We start from the raw sequence: 25,434 nt of genomic DNA on the forward strand, positions 1-25,434 counted from the left end.
GTATTCTTTATGGTGTTTTCCAACATTTTTCGTACGAGGCGTTAAATTGCGTGATGTATTATTGATATCTTGCTTTGGTAAGCCCTGTTTCCATTTACAAAAAAAAAAAAAAAAAAAAAAACCTGTCCTATTATATAACAATTCATTCACATCTTTTCATTGCTATCTCAATCAGTGCAGACATTTTAATGATTCCGGGAACCCCGCCACTTCTCTCATCATTACTCCTCACATTCGTATTTGTTCATTAGTTAAAGAAGAAGAAAAGAGAAAAAAAAAAGAATATGAAGGTTGCAGTCTCACAAGTGTTGTTGTTACCAGGAGAAAATTAAAGTGTCACGTAACCAACCAATACTAGAGCCTGTACACTGTTACCCGATATGCCAAAAGTAGTAGCCAAATCTCCCTCAAATAACACCAAAGAAGAGAATATTAAATAATATGGCTCTAACATCTGAAATGCATTTGCACATAATATTCTATCAGTCTCTTTTGCCAAACCATTAAGTTACAGGGATGTAAACACACCAATACTAGTTGTCAAGTGGTGGTGGAGGACAAATACACACACACACACACATATATATACAGGAGGCTTCCTTCAGTTTCCATCTATGAAATCCAGTCACAAGGCTTTGGTCAGCTGGAGGCTATAGTAAAAGATATTTGTCCAAGGTGCCATGCAGTGGAAATAAGCCCAAGACCATATGGTGGGGAAGCCAAGTTCTTATCACACAGCCATGCCGGTGCCCATTGTTGTGTGTGTCTGGGTGTACGTATGGCTGTATGCAGGCATAGCTGTTCATGGTTCAGTCCCACTGTATGGCACCTTGGGCAAGTGTCTCCTACTATAGCCTCAATCCGACCAAAGCCTTATGAGTGAATTTAGTAGATGGAAACTGAAAGAAGCCCATCATATATATATATACGGTCGTATTGCATTAATACCTGACATTTTGCTACTTATTTGATTTTATTTACCTTACTTCGGGCAAAGGTCTTTGTCAGAAAGTGAAGAAAAAGTCCAGGGAAGGAAAAGGTGTGGTTAGAGAGAGAGAGAGACAGACAGACAGACAGAGGAAGAGATAGACATACACATACATATTATATATAGAACAAATTTTACGAGGCATTTTGTCTGACCTGCTAACGATTTTTAATATTTTCTATGCCTAAACATAAAGGCCACAGTTTTGAGTGACAGGGTGGGGGTTAGTCGATTAAATCGATCCCAAGTATTTGACAGGTATTTTATCTTATCGCCTCTGGAAATACGAAAGACAAAGTCAACTTCGTCGAGATTTGAATTCGGAACGTAAAGAGCCGGAACAAACATCAAAAGAGGCCGATCATAAGAACTCAACACGTAGGTTTGAGTACAACGGATAAATATAAAGAAATAACACAAAAGCTGGGGGGAGGATCTACACCGTGTGAGATCAACCAAACAACGAGGAAACGTTAACGTATATTGAATACCACACATTTTGGAGAAAGGAGTAGGGTATCCCGAAAGGATGGGATACAAACCCAGAGCGTAAATAGTCGTTAACTAAATAGAGAAAGAGATTTTGTCCGACGCTCTTACCAATTCTGCCGTCCTAATAGTAAAGAGGTATGTGTAAACACAAGATAAAGACCAATAATCATAAATAAATAAATAAATAAATATCGGATATTTCAGAGAAATATCTCGAGAGATTCTTTTAGATAGCAACAGGACACTTTAAGAAACAACACTGAAGAGTTGATTCCGAAAGCTATTGTTACCATGAGTGTTGATTTTATAGTAGCATGTCTACGAAGTGGCTTTAGTTCTCTCTCTCTCTCTCTCTCTTTATCTATCTATCTATCTATCTATCTATCTATCTATCTATCGCGCGCACGCGGTTACTCAAAAGAAAGTTCCAGCGAATCGAGTCAGCAACTTCGGTTCGAATCCAGTCTCTGCTAATGGCCTTTAAAAGGGCATTAAAGCCATACACTCCATTCACTTATTGACGGCAAGCTCTGGCCAGAAAGGCCAAGTAACACATCACTGTATATAAATACTAAATCGGAGAGCTGGGAGATTCGTTACCGCGCCGAACAAAATGCTTAGCGACATTTCATCCGTCTTCTGTGTTCAAATTCCGCCGTGCTCTACTTTGCCTTTCATCCTCTATAAATAAGTACCAGTGCCTATAATAGAAATATATATTATACTAATAAGGATAAAAGTTACTTTATATAGACAGATAGTCAAACTATCCAGAGAGCCCTTACACGGTCATTCAACTTGCTAAAAGTAGTAGCCGAATACCCCTCACAGAACACTGCTGTTTCCGAAAAGAAGAGAAAAGGAAAGACGAACACTAACCCTAACCCGGAATACCTTCGATCATCGATCTGCCCTACCAGAGCTGGCCTAGGGCTAAACGATATTTATAAATTAGTACACATTTTTAACGTGAGTGTATATGTGCGTGTCTCACTATATATATATATATATATATATATATATACACATAGTTGACGTCATAACTTTAGAGAATGCGAAATAATTCTTTTTTTTTTTTTTTTGGAACGGTGCATCTCAAAGCAAATAAAGCAATAATATAGAACCTCAGTCAGGTTTACAGGACATGTGGGTTCGTGTCCCACATACAGCCTTCGACTTTTTCTGTCCAAAGGTTGTTTTTTTTATTTTAACCCAATATATTAACACGCTATTATTTATATCTATATTTGCTTTGAGACACACTCAAACATTACATTACACATGAACTTATGTATCGAGACAGTACCATGAGGTACAGTGAGCAGAAGATATTGTATAGATAGATTGTAAAGAAACTTGAAGATTTCTCTGGTCTGTAATAGTTCGATTGATTATTCATGCTACACCCATCACCACCACTTCACGAGAATCAATAGTGATGGATTAAACTATATTGTTGTTTAGCCCCAGGTCAGCTGTGATCGATCAGTCTTTAATATGATCAAAGAATCCCAGTTGTGACCATTGCGTCTCGTTTTCAACGTGTATTTTGGACCGCATTATCAAATATGTCTTTCCTCGTTCTTTCAAAGAAGGACAGAAAAAAAGAACAATATATTTTGGCGAGGACGGTTTTGGTCGTTATTTCTAGCAGGCCCAGTGACCGTATACACAGAACAATCCTCGTTGGCAGGTTTAGTATGTGTGAATTACTGCTGTCCATTGATAATGTCCACTCTGCCGCCTCCGACTTTCTAACAAATTGGCATTGTGCCTGGTCATTTTGTGTGTGTGTATGTGTTATTACATTAATATACAACAGCATTCGTTTACTTACTACCACTACTACTATTGGTGGTTAACAGACAAGAATAGTGCGTTGGTATTGTATGTGTGTATGTTACCTAGATTACGAAGCTAGTTTGGTAAGTGAATGAAGAACAAGCCAATGCTCTCCATACATACCGAAACAAATCGGTGTGTGTGTATGTATGTATGTATATTATATTTGGGGGTGTGTATGTGCACGCACTATTTATAAAGCAATGCATTTGTTTAGTGGATCAAACATAGACATTCAAGTTGGGTAATTTTCACATAGGTTGTCCTGTTAGTAATGCTGTATAGTTCGCTGTCAGGCTTATGGGACACATGGGTATATCTACGATCGTGAAGCCCGACCGTCGAGAGAGAGATGGAAATATTTAGGAAAGATAAATAGATCGATACAGACAGCTAGATGGAGCGCACCTCATTTCCAGCAGATAGATAGATAGATAGATAGATACATACATAATGTATGTGCGAGTGTGTTAAAAATAAACATACTTATTTTTAAATAAGCATACAAGTGAAGATGAATGGGAAAGAGAGGGTGTGGGGGAGAAGGAGAGGGAGAAAGAGAGAGAGAGAGAGACTACTCTTCCCGTCCTGAAAATAAAACATGCTGGAAAGTTAAGTTCATTGAGAAACAGAAGCGTTCGGTACACACCAGCACCCGTCTGTTGGTGTGTGTGTGCACAAACCCAAACACCCGTCTGTTAGTGTTTGTATTCACAAAAACACGATTGTGTGAAGAGAGAGAGAGAGAGAGACTAGCTTTGCAGTGAAAAAGAGGAAGATTTTTGCCTGTTCGAAAATAAAGCGAGCCTTTTTTCCTTCATCTCTTCCACCCCACCCCCCACCCCACACACACACCATCCAAGATTCTAGGGGAGTTGCTGTAAAAAAAAAAAGCAGTCGTTCACACATAAATATATACATTTTTTTTTGTTTGCTTTATATCTTCGAACCAGAAGACATACATTACATACATTGAAGTTCTTTTTTTTTAACCAAACTTATTGAAGCCATATGTATGTATGTATGTATGTATAAACGCATGCACGTACGTATGTATGCATGTATGTATGTGTTGGACATATGTATGTACATGTGTGAGCGGTGCGTGTATGCACGAAGGGAGAAATATAAATGTCTGAGATACGTGTTGTTCGCACGTCTCTTCATGAACTTTAGAAGGCTTCTCTTCCTTGTAAGCAAAGCTAAAACTGGGTCTTTTCAGAAGTGTGTGTTAAAAAACAAGCTAATTTCTAACATACTAGTTTGTAACAAGGGCCCGCCTGCCTTTCTTCCTATCTATTTGCAAAAGTAACTGTTAGCGCTAGCAATTTAATCGTAATTAACTACAGGTGCATAATAAATGAATTAAAATACTACAGTACGACAATGTTAAGATCTACTCGGTTAATGGGTGTGTGTTCCATTTTGTTTGACAGTGAAATATGGCATCGACATACAAACAAACAATCATAAGTTATTTATAAATGTTAGAGATGGTTTAAGTGTGTTTGTGTGGCGTGAAATTCAAACTGTGAACATGTTCAGCTGATTTTTATGTATTTTACTTGAAAGAGAATTGCCTTTTCACATGTGTTAGTAATTCTGCGAGGTTCTGATTCAACGTGTGTGTCAATTTCATATGTGAGCCCATACGTATGTATACGCGCGTAACTTGCATATAGTATCTGTGCGTGCACGCAATACTAGCGTGTGTATATTATATACATACATAGGTGTATGTATGTGTGTGTGTGTGTGTGTACACATGTGTGGGTGGAGCAGTCGATTGGTAGAGTCGTCAGAGCGCTGAATAGAATGCGCTGTAATATTTGTTCCGGTTTTCAAGGCTATAAGTTCAAATCCCACAGGGGTCGCTAAATAAATTTTAAAACAGTAATAAGCTCAGTACTGGCGCAGCACCCCCTCATCCCCAGCTGACAAACACTCATTGTTCTGCTGGGTCAAGTATTTTGGAAAGGATTTAGCCTTAATTCCTTGCATGTCGTGCGATCGCGTAAAGGCTTCTCACTGGCTCCCGAACACTAGGAGAGTCACCATTGCGTTCTGATCGAGTCCGCCTTGGTTCACCTCCGCTGTGATCACCGCCAGAATCTACAGGCCTACAAAGTACACGAGAGAGAGAGAGAGAGAAAGAGAGTGTGTGTCGTATGTCCAAACTGTCGCGCTGACCCCTATACGATTCACCACTGTATGTAGTGGAGTGCCGCGTAGCCCTTAACTGGGAAGAAATCTACGAGTCGGGCTTCGTCGACAATATCCATGCTATAGAACGATTCGGTCAGTACTGACCTTGAGCTAGCACAATATTAGCCATTGAATACCACAAAGCACTCGCTCTATATCAAAACCATGGTGTTTCTTACATTTAGTTGTTTGGGGTTTGTTTATGCACTTTCGGCGAACAGCTCTGATCGAACAGATTTTATCAAAAACTTCCCACTGGTTCGTGACCATCCTGCCTCTCACCTTTTTCTTTTTGTTTTATTTTCAGACAGTGTATCTAAGACTACATTACTCACTATGACCTTTTTGGTACTTTCCTATTATCGACAAGGAAAAGGGCAAGAAATTGGTTGATTGTTTGTTTCTTTCTGTGACAAAAACTTTTTATCCAAACTATTTTAAGTTTTGACATTTTTTGCCCTACAATTCCGTGTCCTTTTTCGGTAAATTTTGACTGGTACTTTTCTCCACGGGATAGTGATAGCTATTCCGCAAGTTCGCTGACCAACTGTTACACTCGTATCGTGAGTGAAATAGTTTATTACTAATCTTTTAGTAAATATAAAATTGACTGTCGATAAGAAAGTACCACTTATTTTTTTAAAGGTAATAGAGGATAACCTCAAATGAGATTTTCGCTGCTACTTCTAGCAGGACCGTCTAGAACAGCGGTTCCCAAAATTGTGTCCGCAGAATTTCTGGGAATTCACACAGGGTTGTACTGAAGGTCCGTGAGTCGTGTCCTAAAAAGCTGCAGTGTAAAATGTGTAATTACTAAGTTACATATACTGTTCAATAGAGAGATGAGACTGGGAGGACGAGTCTGTCGTTAGTTAATGAAAAAAATCAACTTATTGAATAAGTCAGACCGTTCAAAAAAAAAGCCTACGCGTGGGAAAATTCATTTAAATGAAAATATTCTTCGTAGTGAAAAAGATTGGTTCCACGATTGTAGAACTTCCCTCCAGTGGCTCAATTTTTATTTTGGTTTTCGTTGTGTGGTATCTGTCCTCTTAACTTACCCCATTCACATCAAACCAACTATTAATTACACTTGTAATGCTAGCTTCAATCATAGGTGTTTATTGCGTCACCTTAATAGATCTTATCTACTATCTTCGGAGAATCAACTTAATAGTCTTTGACCTTACAAATTCATGGCTACTTGAGCGTTTCTTATCTTCCAAGTTCATCCCGTGCATCTTAGAGTACTGATTCTCTGTCAGCTTGCCAAAAACTAAAGTATCTTTTGTAAACATATTGGTTTTGTGTTCGTTTTCGCTTTTTTTAATTATGTACGTACGTGTACGTATATTTTATATGGACGTTAATGTGTAATACCAACAGGGAGTAAAAAGACAACGCGAATGATTCAGGAATCTAAAAGCTCTCCTTCATTTCATCACCCATGATACGTCTAACCCCGATAGACTTCACGCTAACATCTACGTCCAAGATCCTCATTCCCAAAACGTCAGGTATTAGAATTTTCTTCCAGCTCATGTCTTTCGTTCAGGTGCTGACTTGCAAACAGTTTGAGCAGAGCATTAAAGGCATGCAAAAAGCCATGGGCAATACACACTTTCTCCAGACCAAGCAATAAAATAATAATAATAATAATAATAATAATAATTTCAAATTTTTGCCACAAGGGCAGCTTGGGAGAGGTGGGGACGAATCGATTACATCAACTTCAATACTCAACTGGTACTTAATTTATTGACCCTGAAAGGATGAAAGGCAAAGTCAACCTCACCAGAATTTGAACTCACATGAACCAGCATGCTAACACTTCTGCCAGCTTGCTACCTTAATGATAATAATAATTGGAACTCATCGAAGTAATCCTTTACTATATTCCTCATTATTTTGCAATAACACATACTAAGTGAAGGTGCATGACTTAGTAGTTTAAGGAGTTGTGTTCACAGTTGTGGTTTTAATTCCTGAGGCAAGCAGTACATTGTGTTCTTGAGCAAAACACTCCATTTTATATTGATCCTGTCCACTCAGTCATAAATGAGTTAAGTAATTGCTGAGAAGTCAACCCTGTGATGATGGATCCCATTCAGTGGGGCAGGATTGTTGTAATAGATTGACCGGGTCATTATTCCTAACTAGTGGGGTCTTCATTATTATCTAGCATTCACCTTCCATGCTGGCATGGGTTGGACAGTTTGAGCAGACCCAGCTAGCCAGAAGGCTATATGAGTGACATGAAAGTTATGAAGATGGTAAATGTTGTGAGCATATATGTCCAAAACAATTTTCAATTGATTTTCTCTGAATCATATCTCAAACCATTCAAGAGTTTATTACTTACTACAGTTTATATTCGTTAACGTTAGATGATGAGGCAAGTCACAAGCTTAAGTTTGCAGAACCAGGATATATCATCATCATCATCATCATCATCATCATCGTTTAACGTCCGCTTTCCATGCTAGCATGGGTTGGACGATTTGACTGAGGACTGGTGAAACCGGATGGCAACACCAGGCTCCAGTCTGATTTGGCAGAGTTTCTACAGCTGGATGCCCTTCCTAACGCCAACCACTCAGAGAGTGTAGTGGGTGCTTTTACGTGTCACCTGCACGAAAACGGCCACGCTCGAAATGGTGTCTTTTATGTGCCACCCTCACAAGCCAGTCCAGGGGCACTGGCAACGATCTCGCTCGAAAATCCTACAGGAGCCAGTCAGGCGGTACTGGCAACGGCCACGCTCAAAATGGTGCATCTCATGTGCCACCCGCACAAGAACCAGTCCAGGGGCACTTGCAACGATCTTACTTGGCTTGCCGGGTCTTCTCACGCACAGCACATTTCCAAAGGTCTCGGTCAGTAGTCATCGCCTCGGTGAGGCCCAATGTACGAAGGTCTTGCCTCACCACCTCAGCCCAGGTCTTCCTGGGCCTACCTCTTCCACGGGTTCCCTCAACTGTTAGGGTGTGGCACTTTTTCACGCAGCTATCCTCCTCCATTCTCACCACATGTCCATACCAGCGCAATCGTCTCTCTTGCATGCCACAACTGATGCTTCTAATGTTCAGCTTTTCTCTCAAGATACTTACACTCTGACGGGTATTCACATTGGCGGTATTCACATATCCAAGTCCTAAATAGGCGTGTGTGTGTGTTTTGGAATATTTCTCAGTTGTTTAACTGTTTTTTATTTAACAAGTAGTCTAAACCTCCCAAGTTTATTGTGAACTCTTTGTCAAGGTCTTTTGAGGTATTACGCCTCAGATTAGATTGGGTCAGAATGTGTTGCATTCAATACATATAAGTTTGAACAGTATATACATTCACACACACACATATGTTTATAACTATATATGTGTGCATGTGTGTGTATATACACATACACACACATATTCATCATTATACTTATATACATATCCAAACATATATATATACATTTATATACATACATAAATATATATACATGCTTACAGACATATATACACACACACACGTCTTTAACCTTATATTATACCTAAACTTTATATATATATATATATATACACACACAGACACACATATATATGTATACACATATATCTTTAACCATACACACAAACACAAGCAGAGATACCCAGCATTACCAAGGCACTGAATATAGATTTTGTGTTGAATCTTAATGGCTTAACATTTAGCATATTTTTATGTAATGCTTTTTGTATGTAATTATGTCTGAACTTCTTTATTGTAATGCAGATACATGCCTAAAGTCGAATTTTTTAAGTTTTCTATGAAGTGTAAACCTCTTGAGACTGATTATTGATAATTTTAATTTTGTCATTTAAGAATATACTATCTTCATGTTTTTTTACTTTGTATATAATTATTGTAATTTCAAATTGCTCATTACTAGTATCATTTTAATGTCCAGTTTTACCATGCTTGGATAGAATTTATCGGGGCAGATTTTCTACAGCCAGATACCCTTCTTGTTGCCAACGCTTGCTTGTTTCCGAGTAAAGTAATATTTCCCCATAGCCTGACATGTTTTACATAGAAAACTGCAAATGAATGACCACACTTGTATGACGATAATACTCATTTACAACTACCATGTAATGTCTAGACAAATGTTCACACAAACACATATATACAAGGGTAAAGACTTCTTTCGATCATGAATGACCATGTGATTGCAACTGGAAAGTTACCCTACAAGGCATAAGTCCGGGCAAGATTGTTTATGGAAGACCAGCAGTTGCCAATGCATGCCAACTTCCCCTCTCCAGGTCACCAATGTTATTCAAGGGAAAGGCAAAGGCCGATACAGCTTGGCACCAGTGATGTCGCAACTCATTTCTACAGCTGAGTGAACTGGAGCAACATGATAAAGTATTCTGCTCAAGAACACAACACAGCCTGGTCCAAGAATCTAGCCCACTACCTCATGATTGTGAACCCGATGCTCTAACCACTGAGCCATGTGCCTTCACAGGAGTGACTGTGTGGCTTCAGTCCCACTGCATGGCACTTTGGGCAAGTGCTTTCTACTATAGCCTCAGGCCAACCAAGGCCTTGTGAGTGGATTTGGTAGACAGACATTGAATGCCACATGAGGTATATTACATAAGGATACATACCTTCACGTTAAAAGGATATTTATTTCTCTCTAGAATTATTTATGAAGGAAACGGATACAACCCGGAATGATGATGTTTCACTGATGAGGTCTGATAAGGCTCAAATATATCTGTAGCAGTTATTTTGCCTGCTAACAAAGATCATCATTTTACCTGAAGCATTATCATCATTGAATATCGATGTTCCATGCTGGCATGGGCTGGACGGTTTGAGAGGATCTGATTGGTCCAAGGACCGATGGCGTCATGCTCCAGGGTCTACTTTGGCATGGTTCCTACAGCTGGATGACCTCCCTAATACCAAACACTTCACAGCATATACTGTGTGTATTTGTTTTTTTCTTTTGTCTTGTTACAGACGAGCCACAAGAGCCTGCTCTTGTGGCTTCTCTACATTTAGAAGAGAGGTTGAAAAATATCAAGAGGAACTGCAGAAAAATAAGTACTAATGATGAGGTGTCCAAGTGGCCCTTCAAGATATGAGGTGAGTAGAAATGAGTGGGAACAGAGGAACAAGGAGTATGGATGGATGGGTGCTGGTCTGCAAGAGTATATGGGGAGGGGGAATGAGGGAGGGGAGGAGGTAGCCAACAGCCATAAGAAACTGAGTAGAATTGATGGGTGGATATAGGATATGGTGAATAAACAGGAAAAATAATTTTCTCTGAAACGTATTCTTAATTTCTTGAACATATCTTGCCTTTTTTTTTATTTTTATATATATGTCAGAGTTGCAAGCAAACTGCCAGTAGGTATTTTTCCTTTTTCCTACTAGAGGCTAATTTCAATTCATTTTTGCATATGTCATTAAGTACATAATTTGCCTACCTGGGATGGTTTGAGGCACAGCGAGAAGTTCAGCCATATCAATTTTGCATACAATCTGGGAGAGAGATGTAGATACGTACTGAGCATAGATATCTTTAGGGATTTTAGTCAGCCGTAATCTCCCTCGCACACACATTTTCTACACACACGTGTGTGTACATACATACATATATATATATATATATATATATATATATATATATATGAGGCACAGGCATGGCTGTGTGGTTTGCTTCCGTCCCACTGCATGGCATCTTAGGCAAGTATCTTCTACTATAGCTTCAGGCCAACCACAGCCTTATGAGTGGAGTTGGTAGATAGAAACTAAAAGAAGCCCATAATATATATACTTGTGTGTGTGGGGGGGGTGTTTGTCCCCCACCACCGCTTGACAACCAGTCCTGGGGTCGATTTGTTTGACTAAAGGTAGTGCTCCAGCATGACAACAGTCAAATGACTAAAGGAATAAAAGTACCTAAATATATATAAGGTTGAGGAGGGTATTGCATTTGACCAAACCCCGGAGGAGATATATATATATATATATATATATATATATATATGCAGGGGTGTGGTAAGACATGCGCTTCCCAACCACATGGTTCTGGGCTCACTCCCACTGTGTGGCACCTTGGGCCAACCAAAGCCTTGTAAGTGGATTTGATAGACGGAATGGATGGATTCAGATGAAACTTTCAGGGTTGTTTGGCCTTGGGACTGGCACAAATTGATTAGATTATCGGATTGATCTGGTGCTGGACAAAGATTCTGGATTATTTTTCCGGTTTTTTTACTTAATTTTTGAGCGTGATCAGGTTCATTTTTAGTATTCTTGTTTGTGAGAGCAGTCGAGTTTATTTCAGATATTCTCATTTTAAAAAATTTTCTCTGGCTAATCGTTGGTGTTGCCTTAGTGGAGGTTTGCGCTCTCTAAAGGCTATTTATTATTAATATAATCGAGGGCGGAATCATTAGAGGGTCGGAAAAAACTGACTTGCAGGCACTTTATGTTCTGAGTTCAAATTCCGCTGAGGTCGACTTCGCCTTTCAGGGTCGATAAAGCAAGTACCAGTTGAGCATTGGAACCGAAGTAACCGACTAACCTCCTCCCATTAAAAGTGCAGGTTTTGTGCCAAAATTAGAATTATTATCATTAAGGCAGTGAGCTGGCAGAATCGTAGGCACGCCGGATAAAATGCTTAGCAACATTTAATGCGTCCTAACGTTCCGAGTTCAAAAATTCCGTCGTGGTCGACTTATACTCTTCATCCTTTCAGAGTCAACAAAACAATTACTAGAGGAGCAATGGGGTCGATGTAATCCATTAGACTCCTCTCCGACAAAATTTCTGGTCTTGTGCCTATAGTTGAAAGAATCATTGTCACCACCATCAAAATAAGGTCGACGAATCGATAGATCAGTTAAAATGCCCTTTGGCATTTAATTTACATCCCTTTACCTTGAGTGTTCAAATCCTACGGGAGTCAACTTTGTCTTTCATTCTTCGGAGTTCGATGATATAAAAGTATTATTCAAGAATTGAGGTCAACTTACTCATCGATTATGCTTCTCCCCCGATATGTGTGGCCTAATAAATCCTCATTATTCAAACTTATAGTAAAAGAAATCATTAGTATTTATCGCCATGTATTTGTCTAACTCTCTTTGAATTACGATATTATATTTTGTTTATAAGGTTTCTATCCATAGAGGATTTTGTGCATGCATGCTCGTGTGTGCGCTCGCGTATACGTGTGCTGTGTGCCGTGTATTTGTGTGTGTGTTGTGTACCGTGTATGTATGAATGAGTTTATACGTCATGTGTATGCGTGAGCACACGTGCAAATGTGTGTCGCCTGTCTTCACTTATTCTTGAGCAAGTGCGTGCATGCGTGTATATGTTGTCAGGATCAGCCAGATTCACCTTTTCAGAGATTCCATGGAAATTGTTATAGATAAAGAGTTTTCAAGCTTGTGTACTAGAAAAAACGATAGGAAGAATGCAGTGGTGATGGTGGGGCGAGTTCCAGCCTGGAGAGTGGTGTTATTTCGTACAAAAAGGGTGGAGCAGAGTGGATGGGTGTATGTACACAGAGACAAATATACTAACTTCAAACGGTATTTATTCACACAGATACACATAGACGCACACAAACACGAGCACGCAAAATGAATATATATATATATATATCGAATATGTAAAATTAATAGCCGATGGTATTTCACCTCATGGATGGAGTCAACCACAACACAACACACAATTGTGTGTGTGTGTCGTCGGTATGTAGAGATATTGAAAAATAGTGAGAGGCACATGGAAAACTAGACAGACAGACACAAGGGCAGTCAGATGGCTTAAATAGATATGGAGACAGGCAAATAAATGACTAGATATATACATATTAAATGGTTTAGTGCGTGCATGTATATGTGCGCGTACATACACACACACACACGTGTGTGTGTGTGTATGCATGGACAACGAACAACCTTTAGTTCTATATATATATATATATATATATATATATATATATATTTCTTGATGGACAGCTAGGTTTTTCTTCCTTCCTTCCTACTTCGTTGTTTCGTGTTTTGATGTTTGAGGGCTCAGAATGGTTTGCTTTTATATATATGTGTGTGTGTGTGTTTGTGAGAGAGGGGAATAATGTGGAGATGATGAATAAGAAAATATACGCAGAGCAAATGACAAAATAATGTACATGTGGATATAAATATATACAAACAGTGCAATGAGATTACATAAAAAAGCTGGTTTGTCCCTTCGTCCGTCATCCGTGTGGCAAATAAAAGGAATCATTAGCATTATTATAATCCCCGTCGAAAGGAAATTATTATTATTAGTGTCCTTTTAGGAAATGACTTCCAGGAGTGTTCTATCGATACTCAGAAAGATTTAATATCGATACACACACGTGTGTATGTGTGTGTGTACTAAGAAATAATGTTTGTATAAAATATGAAGTTTTTATTTTCCTCTGAAGAAAGATACATAGAGAACACTACTATTTTCCTTTAACTATTTTGGTGATATATAAATATGTATACACATACACTATATATCCACAGATAGGTATAGCCTATATATAAACATATAAATACACGGCGAGGGAAATGCCAAATACACATACATCCACATATATACATACATGTATATATATACAAAGAAGCAGTTATTGATACAAGCAAATTAGACACACACACTCATGTACACATACACACATTATATATATGTATGTGTGTGTGTATGTATATATATATACATATATATATATATATATATATATATATATATATATACACAATTACAGATACACAAACTACAAACACCAAATTATACCATACCATACCATACACAGAATATCGAACCTGTGAAAGCTTGATTTACAAGGAAATAGCTGAAAATAAACACTAAAAAATAACAAATCACAACAACAATACCTTTTAGTTTTTTTTCTTTTCTTGACTTTTGCTTTGCAAAGATTGCTTCATTCTCACCCCCCCCCCATATTCCCTCTCTTTTTTTTTTTCTTGTTTAAAACACAAACTTCATTCTTTCAGTCAACATAAACACACGCGGTGCTTGTAGTTATTTGTATACACACTTGTATACTACTTCTACACATACATACATACATACATACATACATGCATGCATTACATACGTACTTACTTACCCAGCAGTTTGAAAGTCTCCTCTGAATCCATGTACAGACTAAGGTGGGAATCCACAAGGTAAAGCCATTCAGAAGCCATAATCAATAGGGCAGTTAACAGGACGGCCGTGGAAGACGGCATGTTGTGTGTGTATATATGTATATATATGATATATATATGATACTAATAATACAATGAATAATGCAATGTTTTAATTACGGCAGTTTACAACAGTGCGCTGGTGTTTGTTGTGTTGTGTGTTACGTGTTGTGTTTTGTCAGTCAGTTTGACTTAGTTATGTTATGTATGTGTGTGTGTGTATACGATCTGTGATGTGTGCGGTGCATGTGTGCGTTGTTGTTGTTTGTTGTTGGGTCGGCACCACCAGCCAAGCCAGCCAGCCAGCATCAGTCGACGTCGTCGTCGTCCTCCTCGTCCATGGAGTTACCCAAAAAAAACTAACAATTTGGAAGGTATAGGACGAAGAGAAGGAGGAAGGGGAGAGAGAGAGAGAGAGAACAGAAATATGAGAGGGGGAGAGAGAGAGGGCGCAAAAGTGGTGGAGGAAAAGGAGGAGGAAACTAAGAGGAGAAAGAACGAAAGAGAAAGAGAGTAGGGGGAGGTGAAAGAGTAGAGGTAGGAGGGAAGATGAGACGGAAGCGGAGGAGGAGGAGGGAAAACCAAGAAACGGGGAGAAAGGAACCAAGAAACTCAGAGGAAGGAGGTCGGAAGAATTATAAGAGGAGGAAGGCGGTCGGAAGAATTATAAGAGGAGGAAGAGGAAACCGAGAAACGAAGAAAGTAAAGAAGAAAGAGAAAAGAACAGCAGTAGGATGAGGAAGGAAGTCAGGGGGAGGAGGAGGAAAGGGAACTAAGAAGAGAAATGATAGTGAGAGGGGGGAGGGTCAAAAGAAGAATGAACGGAGAATGAGGGGAGAAGATAAATAATAAAACTACAAAAAAAAGAATCTTTAAAAATGGAAGAGAAAAAACCCAGCGGTAGGATGAGAAGATGAAAAGAGGGGAAAAAGACATGGAAGGGATATCAAGAGGAAGGAACTAAAAGAAAAAGAAAATGAACAGCGGTTTAAGAAAAGAAATGCGAAAAGGAAAGGGATTTTGTAGAAGAAGAATAAAAAAAACAGACAGCAGTAGAAATGGAATGGAACAGTGTTTAAGATAATAAAAAAAAGAGAAGGGAAGATGATGAAGAGGGAGAGAAAGAAGCAATATTAGCGAGATTGATCAGTAAATAGTAGATATTGTAAAGAGAAGTCGAATAAGAAGCATTTAGAAAAGAAAGTAAGCGGATTGCTAAGTTTAAAAAAGAAATGAGTTATCTTTTTTCTTTTTTTTAAAATTATTGATTAAAATGAAAGGCGATAAAATAAAGGAGAAATATTGGAAGCTGTGAGAGAATGAACGAAGAAGTCGCTGATTGAAAATCTAAGAACGGTGTTAAGTAGAATAAAAGAGGGTTTGGTGGAAGGATAAATAATCGAGATGGATAGGTAGATATATATAAATAGAATGAAAGAAGGAAAGAATAGAGTTAGTCTTCGTGCCCCGTCATTCACGCGTGTCGCGTCGCAGCATCACTGCTATAATAGCAGGAACAACAATGATAGGTAGATAGATAGATTTTAAATAGTATATGCTATAGAGAGAGGGGGAGGGAGTAAGGTAAAGAAGAGAAAGTGACAAATAGACAGAAACAGAAAAAAGAGACAAGGAGAAAGCAACATAAAAATAAGTATGAGAGTGAGAGAGATGGAGGAGGAGGAGGAAGGTAGAAAGTAGTAAGCAATATAAAGATAGAGAGGAGAAAGCAACATAAAATAGAGAGAGAGAGAGAGAAAATAGAGCGTAGAAAGTAACATAAAAGAAGAGAGAGAGAGGGGGAAGAGAAAGAAGAATGCAACAGAAATAAAGACAGGGAGGAAGAGAGAGAGACGGCTATATAACTATCATCAACAAGAAAGAAGTCATTAAAAAGTTTCGTATTAAACTTAACTTTAATTATTTGAATTACCAAATGATAAATCCTTTTATTTTTTCTTATTATTTTTTCCAATATTTATTCAACGATTTATTATCAAGTTAGTCTCGTTTTTAGCAACTAAATCACCAATTTGAATGATATATATTTACCGGAAGAGATAAACCGGAAGTCTATACTATATTACCAAAGACAACACATTTCGTGTATTTGTGTTGAAACATCTTTTATTTTGGCTACAAACGTTTTTGATTTCACTTTATTGACCTGGGGGTATGTACTTATTTTAATTTTTAGCCAAATTTCAATTACCTCCAATAGGAAAGATATTTTGCTCATACATCTGTTTTAATAAGTCTGTAGATTTCCTTTTTATTTTCATCAAACATCAAAGGATGTTGTATCAAACACGGCACCACTTATCAAACACGGTACATCTTATTTGTTTATGAAATTTGTTAATTTAAAGAAAGTTTTTATATTTAAATTTTATTTATTTCAGTTTATTTTTTTCAAATTTCAACTCATTTCATTTCAAGATTTCATTTAATATCAGTAATTCTATGGTAGCTGTATAAACAAAACATTCTTCGATTCCATCGAGAAGTGAATAAGCTTTGTTTTCTTTTAAGATGTCATTCTTGAGATTTGCAATTTCTCGTTGTCATTCTCATCGATTTATTACTGATCATATCGATAAAATGTATGGGCAGTACTATTGATTCTTGTGTCATTTATCGGCATAACTACAGGGTTTTACCCTGTAGCTATGCCCATTTATTATGGCTATCAAATACAGTTCTTTTTTTAGAGACTAGTATGGGGCAACTTGAAATTGTGTATATATAGCTTATACGTTTATCTCTCTCTCTCCCTCTCTCTCTCTCACATACACCTCGCATATGTTTTGACATTCAGTATTCCAGTGTTCAATCATCACACCTGACCGAATTGTTGAGTGCTCTTCACAATCATGAGGTTTCAGGTGGTTTAGATCCCACTGCAAGCATGTGTCTTGTACCATAGTTTTGAATCAACCCAGGCCTTGCGGGTGGTGTAAACGTATGGAACCCGATCAAATAAACTGCTCTTATAACTCAAGGGTCAGTCTGGTCACACACAGACTCAGGGTGAGGGCTAAGGGCACGAAATATTAAAGTTATTCACACAATACCCTTATACCCAAGTTGGAACAATGTCGTTTCCACCCTAACCTATCAGCGATAACTAGGTGGTTGACTCGAAACCATTCTCTTTGGGATGTCTCCCCACATTCTACACACAACAAAATCTCATACTATAAAATTTCCCAAGTGTTTCACTAATGGCTGTACTGCAATAATTCATGCGAAAAATGCGACCTCCAACGCTTTGAGAAAATCACCCATCTGGCGTTTACCCAACAATGAAGACTTTCATCTAATATGCTGACATGCATATTGCATGCAGTCTTCTGCACTTCCACACAACAGCCGATCCTTTTTGTCTGATCTCTTATGAAAAGGATCTCTACCAACTTTTTGAAATCCTCCTTCTATTTCTCACATTGACCCCAGTGCATGACTGGTACTCATTTCGTTGAATCCGAAAGGATGAAAAGGCAAAGAAAACATTGGTGGAATTTGAACTCAGATGGATGAAATGCCACTGAGCATGTTGACTGACATGCTAATGATCTTGCCAGTCCACTGCCTTTATAATAATAATAATAATAATAATAATAATAGTAACCCTTTATACTATAGGCACAAAGCTTGAAATTTGGCGGGAGGGGATGAGTTGATTACATTGACCCCCAGTGTCTCACTGGTACTCAATTTGTCGACCCCGAAAAGATGACAGGCAAAGTCAATCCTGATGATATTTGAAGCCACTGAGTGGAAGTGGCATGAAGTCAGTAAGCACTGAAGAGCGGAGGCTATCCTTGTAGCAGAAGAAACGGCAGAGAGGAGACGGTGCTTCTGTGAGCAAGAGGCTGGAGTGTGGTGATTAGTAATTACATACCAATCGGCTTCATGGCTTTTTAGGTCTAGTTGGGTGTCTCACGTTTCTGCATTAAAACTCTTCTTGGATTAGTTGCTTTCCTTACTTACATAGCAAGTAGATACCAGTAATATTTTGGATTTGACTCAATGCACTATGTCCGTGTTGTTGTTTTCCATTGCTAAAACAGTAATGTAGTGCATACGCAGGGTAGTACTTTTGGGTCTACTGTATAAAACTTTAGGTTGTTTTGGTCTGAGGGGACAGTAAGTTGCAGGGCTGTCTTAGACTGCACAAACTCTAACCAAGCCACTGTACTAAAGCAAAAAACAAATAAGATGTTTTGCTTTAGCATTATCATCATCATCATTATAATCATACTTCATGAGTATTCTCAAGAATAAAGAAAACAATTCGTATTGAATTGCATATATTTTGTATGATATCCTGTCTCTCTTGACTCATATTTGTTGGGTGTAAATTTGAAGAAACCTTTCACACAGATCTAATCTATTCCAGATGTTATTTGTTATGAAAGGCGAAAAATATGAAACCCTATAACAATTTGGAAAAAATACAGGATATGGTTTGAGGGTACATAAATATCGTCTGTGATAGTTAGGTTTTTTTTTTTTTTAATATACATTGTTGGAATATCTGATTGCTGATTGGTTGGTTGAACCAATAAGAGAGCCTGTTTTCAACCATTCTTTTTTTTTTTTTGTCTGTGGACCCATTTGGTCCCTATTTTATTCAGGAGGGCCCACATAGTCATTCAGTGTTTTTTAAAAAAATCCTCTTATATTTTTAAGGCACTCTGTCGGTTTCAGCGATGAGGGTTCCAGGTGATCCAAGAGCCTTCTCATAAAATTAGCATGCAAGTAGCTGAGCTCTCCACAAACATGCTTACCCTTAATGTAGTTCTCAAGGATATACAGCGTGACACAGAATGTGATGAGGCTGGTCCTTTGAAATACTAGTACAACTCATTTTTGCCAGCTGAGTGGACTGGAGCAACATGAAATAAAGTGTCGCCAGGAATTGAACTCACGGCCTTATGATTGTGCGCCGAATATCTTAACCACTGAGCCACATGCCTTCACTATATCTTTATAATGAAATATTATTAAAATATTGTTTAAATATTTTGTGTATTTTAGAAGTAAAAGCAATTTATCACACATAAATTTTAACAAGAAAATCTTTGGACCCTGATTGAGAACCTCTACATAGTCAACAGACTTGTTAAAAGTAGCAACCAAATCACTACTTTTCATTTTGAATAAGGAATGGACAAATTAGATAATGTGGTCTTAGTCTACACTATGCATGGACAACCTTTTTAAAGAAACCGCATCATGTGTGGTACCTTGGGCAAGTGTCTTCTACTATAGCCTCAGGCCAACCGATGTTGGTGCGTTTACGTCTCCATAACTTAGTGGTTTGACAAAAAAGACCAATAGAATAAGTGCTAGGCATAAGATAATCATTTATTTCTTTGCCATCTCAATTTCTTCACCTAGAAAACCCTTCAAGGCAGTGCTCCAGCATGGCCACAGTCAAATGACTGAAACAAGTAAAAGTATAAAAGAATAAATATATATTTCTTTATCAAAAAAATCAACTGTAATTTATGCAGCTTTTAGAAACAAACCCTGACCATTAAATTGTTAAAAATGAATTATTTAAAATGGAATTGTAAAATTCGTTTTAAGAATTCATTGTTGTTGTGGTTAAAGTAGAAATATCATGACTAAATTTACTTCTATCTTTATTAAAGGTTTGTTAAATATCCTTTCATCACTCTTTTTTTTTTTTTATCTATCCATCCTTCAGTTTGATTTATTCTCAAGTTATTCATCATATGAATGAGTTCATTCTCCCTAAAAACCACGCAACCACACATCAATATACACTTAATTCAATACACTCTGTTATTGAGGGCTTATGGGATTTTTTAATATCCTTTCTAGGGTTTTTTTTGTTTTGTAAACTTAGTTTCCTGCCTGTTAAGTGAGACAGGGTTATGCCTTTTCCCAGGATACAACAGATTGACAGAGTGGTGCAATAGAATCCCATGGTGGTTATTCAGCCAAAAAAAGCCAATACTTTATAAACACCCACTTTTTTTTTCTTTTTCTTTTTCGCTATCTTTTACTTGTTTTTGTCATTGAGCAGCAGCCATGTTGGAGTACTGCCTTGAAGAGTTTTTTAAGTCAAACATATCTACCCCAGTACTTATTTTTCAGATTTATTCTGTTGGTCTCTGCTGCAGGACCACGAAGTTATGAGGATATAAACAAAACACTGGTTTGTCAAGCAGTGAATGCATACAAACACTTGACGCAAAGATATATATTTGTCCAAGTTGCAGTTCAGTAATACTGAACCCAAATCGACATGGTTGCCAAACAGTGAGCCCTTTAACCACACAACTCATGTGTTTGGAAAGCCCTTCTTCCATCTCATTACTTATTCTTTCTTTTGTTTGCTCGAGAACACTTGGTGATGGCGCTTGTAGTGGTCTCTATCACCATGATGCTACGTTTTACATGAAAGAGGTTTTTTGTATGTTTCTTGTAGGGTGGCTTTACTCTTCTCGTTTGCTAAGTAACCATTTCGAGTTGATAAATCCAGTGATTCATTCATCACTTTTCCTGTTCTCGCCTAACAACAGCTGTATTATTTAATATCTTTTTTTTGAGTCGAGATGCAAATTCGGTTTGGTTTATTATCTTTTCAAAGCATTTACAGATGCTGTCTGGAAGCACGATAAGGTGGTAATCTGTGACATTTTCTGCAGTGTTTCACAGATACATACATATATATATATATATATATATATATATATATATATTTGTATGTGTGTGTCTTTATATATATATATATATATACCACAGTTATTTTGTGTTCTTTGCTACATTGGTTTCTATTAACCCATTTATTCCATCTGAAGAATTTTTATTCATTAAGATAGAAGAAATACACATAATTATATATATATATATATATATATATATATATATATATATATATATATATTTGTACATGTGTGTTTATATACATAAATATATGTGTGTGTGTGTATATGTGTATGTATATATATGTTTGTATATATATATATATATGTGTGTGTGTGTATATATATATATATATATATATATATATATATATACACACACACACACACAAATATATACATATATATACACATATATATAATATACATAGACATGTTTAAACATTGTAAGAATATACGTAATACTCCTGTTTCAGATAAGACAGAGACACTGGCATGTTTACATGAGACAGCAGCAACAACAACAACAATAAAAACAAAAATTTTTTATTTTTTTAATTGTTTGAGAGTAGGAGAGTTGAAAAGTTTAGAATTCTTATACTTCTGACTTTATTCTCTACTTTTTTAGCTGACCTATATTATCTCAGCCGATTTACTTCTGTTGTGAAAATACCTTGTGCCTATTTTGCATTTATTATTATTATTATTATTATTATTATTATTATTATTATTATTATTTCAGTAACAGTTGTTCATAATCTTTTTTTATCTTTTGTTTTTTTTTACTTATTGCAATCATTACACTGTGACCATACTGGGGCACCACCTTGAAGAATTTTAGTTGAATGAATCAACCCCAGTGCTTAGCAGTTTTTTTTGTTTTTGTTTTTAGCCTGGTATTTATTCTATTAGTCTCTTTTACTGAAGTGCTAAGTGGTGGCGATGGCAGTGGGGATAAACAGAGACACACATAAACATAAATATTCGATGGGCTTCTCTCAGGTTCCATCTACCAAAGACACTTGCCCAAAGCACCATGCAGTGGGACTGAACTCGGAACCATGTGGTTGGGAAGCAAACTTCTTACCACACAGCCATGCCTGCACCTAAAAAAGAAAATCCTTATATATTTGTGTATGAATTGTTGGAAGCATTGAATTGAATCCTGTTTTTTTATACATGATATACCTTCTGCTACGGCTAAACCACTCATCCATGAACAAAAGTAATTACTTTTACTTTATTAAGTTGACAGGCTGAGACGAGATTAGTGTGTCTTAGCTGGGGAGGTGAGTTTGAATTCCATGTCTTTTTCATGGCTGCAACTGCATCCATAAATATTCTGGTTATGAAGTCGGGCTGCTTTGCTCTGAACATTATTTCTGTTTTTCCAAATATCCATGCACATAAACATGGATACGATGATGAGTTTTGGAAATATTCATTATTATATAGCACCATTTTTAATCCCTTTGTGTGTGTGTGTGTGTGTGTGTATGTAATGTCTGTCTTTTATCTTCTACTTGTTTCAGTCATTAGACTGTGGCCATGCTGGAGCACCGCCTTTAGTCGAGCAAATCAACCCCAGGTCTTATTCTTTGTAAGCCTAGTACTTATTCTATCGGTCTCTTTTGTCGAACCGCTAAGTTACAGGGACGTAAACACACCAGTATCGGTTGTCAAGTGATGTTGGGGGAGCAAACACACACACACACACACACACATATATATATATATATATATATATATATATATATATATATATATATATACATATATACATATATACAACGGCCTTCTTTCAGTTTCCGTCTACCAAATCCACTCACAAGGCTTTGGTCGGTCCGCGGCTATAGTAGAAGACACTTGCCCAAGATGCCACGCAGTGGGACTGAACCTGGAACCATGTGGTTGGTAAGCAAGCTACTTACCACACAGCCACTCCTGATGACAATTTAAAATCAACAACATCTGTGAGAGAAAGGCCTTCCTTCAGGGAATATCAAGACAATTAAAAAAACAATGGATGCTCCATTGATTATGGACGGTGAGGGTTCCAGTTGGTCCGATCATCTGCTTGTGAAATTAAAAGTGCACTTCACAGACACATGTACCCTTCACAGACACATGTACCCTTCACATAGTTATCAGTGAGATTCAGCATGATACAGAATGTGACAAAGTTTGGCCCCTTTGAATAACCGGGACAACTCGCTTTTACCAGCTGAGTGGACTGGAGCAACATGAAATAAAGTGTCTTGCTCAGTGACACAACACACCGCTAAGAATCGAGCTAATGACCTTACAATCGTTAGCTGAATACCCCATCCATTAAGCCATGTGCTGTCTTCACATCAAGGCAAAATATGAAACAGGAAGAACAGTGCAAGTTGTGCAGACAAGGATCCAACTGGAGAGATGCAGAAACAGTGGCCCAGAGTCAAGAATCGTAGAGAAAAGTTACTGATGGCCCATGTTCCATAGGGACTGAAAGTCAAAAATAATTAGATGCCCCTTTCTTTGCTAAGGGTTTAGTGCAATGCCAGTGGCTGTGTAGGGGTTGTTGATCCTTTCACTCGCACCTTTTTCTGAACAACTTGGCCAGCTGTGACTTTCTCAAAGCTGTCTCTGGTGAACATCCAACACTTTTATTCATTTTTTTTTTTTTTTTTCCGACTGGAAATGATTACAGCTGGAATGCACTCGCTAATTAGTAACAAGCATGAGTTTCCGTGCAAGATTTGTGATGCATGCTGCAGGAAAAAAAAAAAAAATTCTGCTGAAAAGAGTTAATAAACCAACCACAGTTAAATATCTTGTTTCTCTCTTTCCCCCTCACTCTCTCTTACTTTTTCATAATATTTCATTCACCTCCTCCGCTTTTCCACGGGGACACACATACACAAAATTATGTTCCTTCAAAATGCCTTTACTAAATGCACTAAGAAATGGCTTTTGTTTTTCATTTTCTCTCTATATTTCATATTTTGAAATGAATGGCAAGGAATGAAGATAATTTCTTTTCATATGAATTATTCATAAGCATTTTCTTTTTCAAACCCCTCTTCATAACTGTCTTGTTTTTTTTTAATCTTCATTTATCGTCATTTTACATTCTGGGTTTCTTTTTTTGTATATTTTTTTCTCCTTACTGGATGTGTCTCATTCATTGTGGTTTGCATCAATTTACATACACAGCAATAGAGAAAACCAACCAGTTTATTGTTATTTATGACTTACAGTGTGAACTGGATACATTTCATTGTGTCACCAGCCCTGGAGAGGTTGCCCCATGCAGGACTAAACAGTCCTAAAATCTCCCTTGTAGGGTTACTGCCCTCCTAGATATCTTCATCATCGTCATCATTTAACATCTGCTTTCCATGTTGGCAGGGGTTAGACAGTTTGACTGGAACTGGTAAGCCAGAGAACTGTACCAGGTTCCAGTCTGACTTGGCATGGTTATTATGGCTGGATACCCTTCCTAATGCCAACCACTCCAAGAGTGTAATGGATGCTTTTTATGTGCCACGGCACAGGTGCCATTTACATGAATTGTTAGCACGCTGGATGAAATGCTTATGGGTATTTCGCTCGTTGCTGTGTTCTGAGTTCAAATTCCACCGAGGTTGACTTTGCCATTTCATCTTTTCAGGATCGATAAATTAAGTACCAGTGAAACACTGGGGTTGATGTAATCGACTAGTCCCCTCCCGCCAAATTTCAGGCCGTGTGCCAACGGTAGAAAGGATTATTATTATTATTATTATTATTATTATTATTATTATTATTATTATTATTGCTACTACTGTTGTTGTTGTTGTTAATATTTGAAAATTATTTTTTTTAAAATCAAACTAAAATATTAAATAAATTGAAAGTTGTGATGTCACTGAGTGTCTTCTGTATTACAGTTTTTGTTATGCAAGGAAGACATTTCAATATAGAATAGGAATACAGCGGGAGACAGAGGACAGGCAGA

At 37.5% G+C, this 25,434-nt stretch overlaps 2 protein-coding genes across 6 annotated transcripts in view; one reads left to right on the forward strand and one right to left on the reverse strand.

Moving 5' to 3' along the window:
• Positions 1–16,448, reverse strand: part of LOC106882040 (inactive tyrosine-protein kinase RYK) — a 240,397-nt gene extending 223,949 nt beyond the window's left edge. The window contains exon 1 of one of the 3 annotated variants that reach the window (XM_052974851.2): positions 14,691–16,448. In XM_052974851.2, coding sequence (XP_052830811.1) covers positions 14,691–14,811 — 121 coding nt within the window. In that variant the 5' untranslated portion in view covers positions 14,812–16,448. Of the gene's footprint in view, positions 1–14,454; positions 14,615–14,690 lie in introns of those variants that run through there. The other 2 variants (XM_052974852.2, XM_089337649.1) reach the window with 2 other exon arrangements.
• Positions 16,449–16,808: 360 nt separating this feature from the next.
• The window catches only part of LOC106877386 (protein CWC15 homolog B), a 30,171-nt gene continuing 21,545 nt past the window's right edge, over positions 16,809–25,434 (forward strand). The window contains exon 1 of one of the 3 annotated variants that reach the window (XM_089337657.1): positions 16,809–16,942. The gene's annotated coding sequence lies outside the window, so the exon portion shown is untranslated. Of the gene's footprint in view, positions 17,101–25,434 lie in introns of all 3 variants that reach the window. The other 2 variants (XM_089337659.1, XM_089337658.1) reach the window with 2 other exon arrangements.

Source organism: Octopus bimaculoides, chromosome 19 (genome assembly GCF_046866305.1).
Source record: "Octopus bimaculoides isolate indiv1 chromosome 19, ASM4686630v1, whole genome shotgun sequence".
Taxonomy (NCBI): Eukaryota; Metazoa; Mollusca; class Cephalopoda; order Octopoda; family Octopodidae; genus Octopus; species Octopus bimaculoides.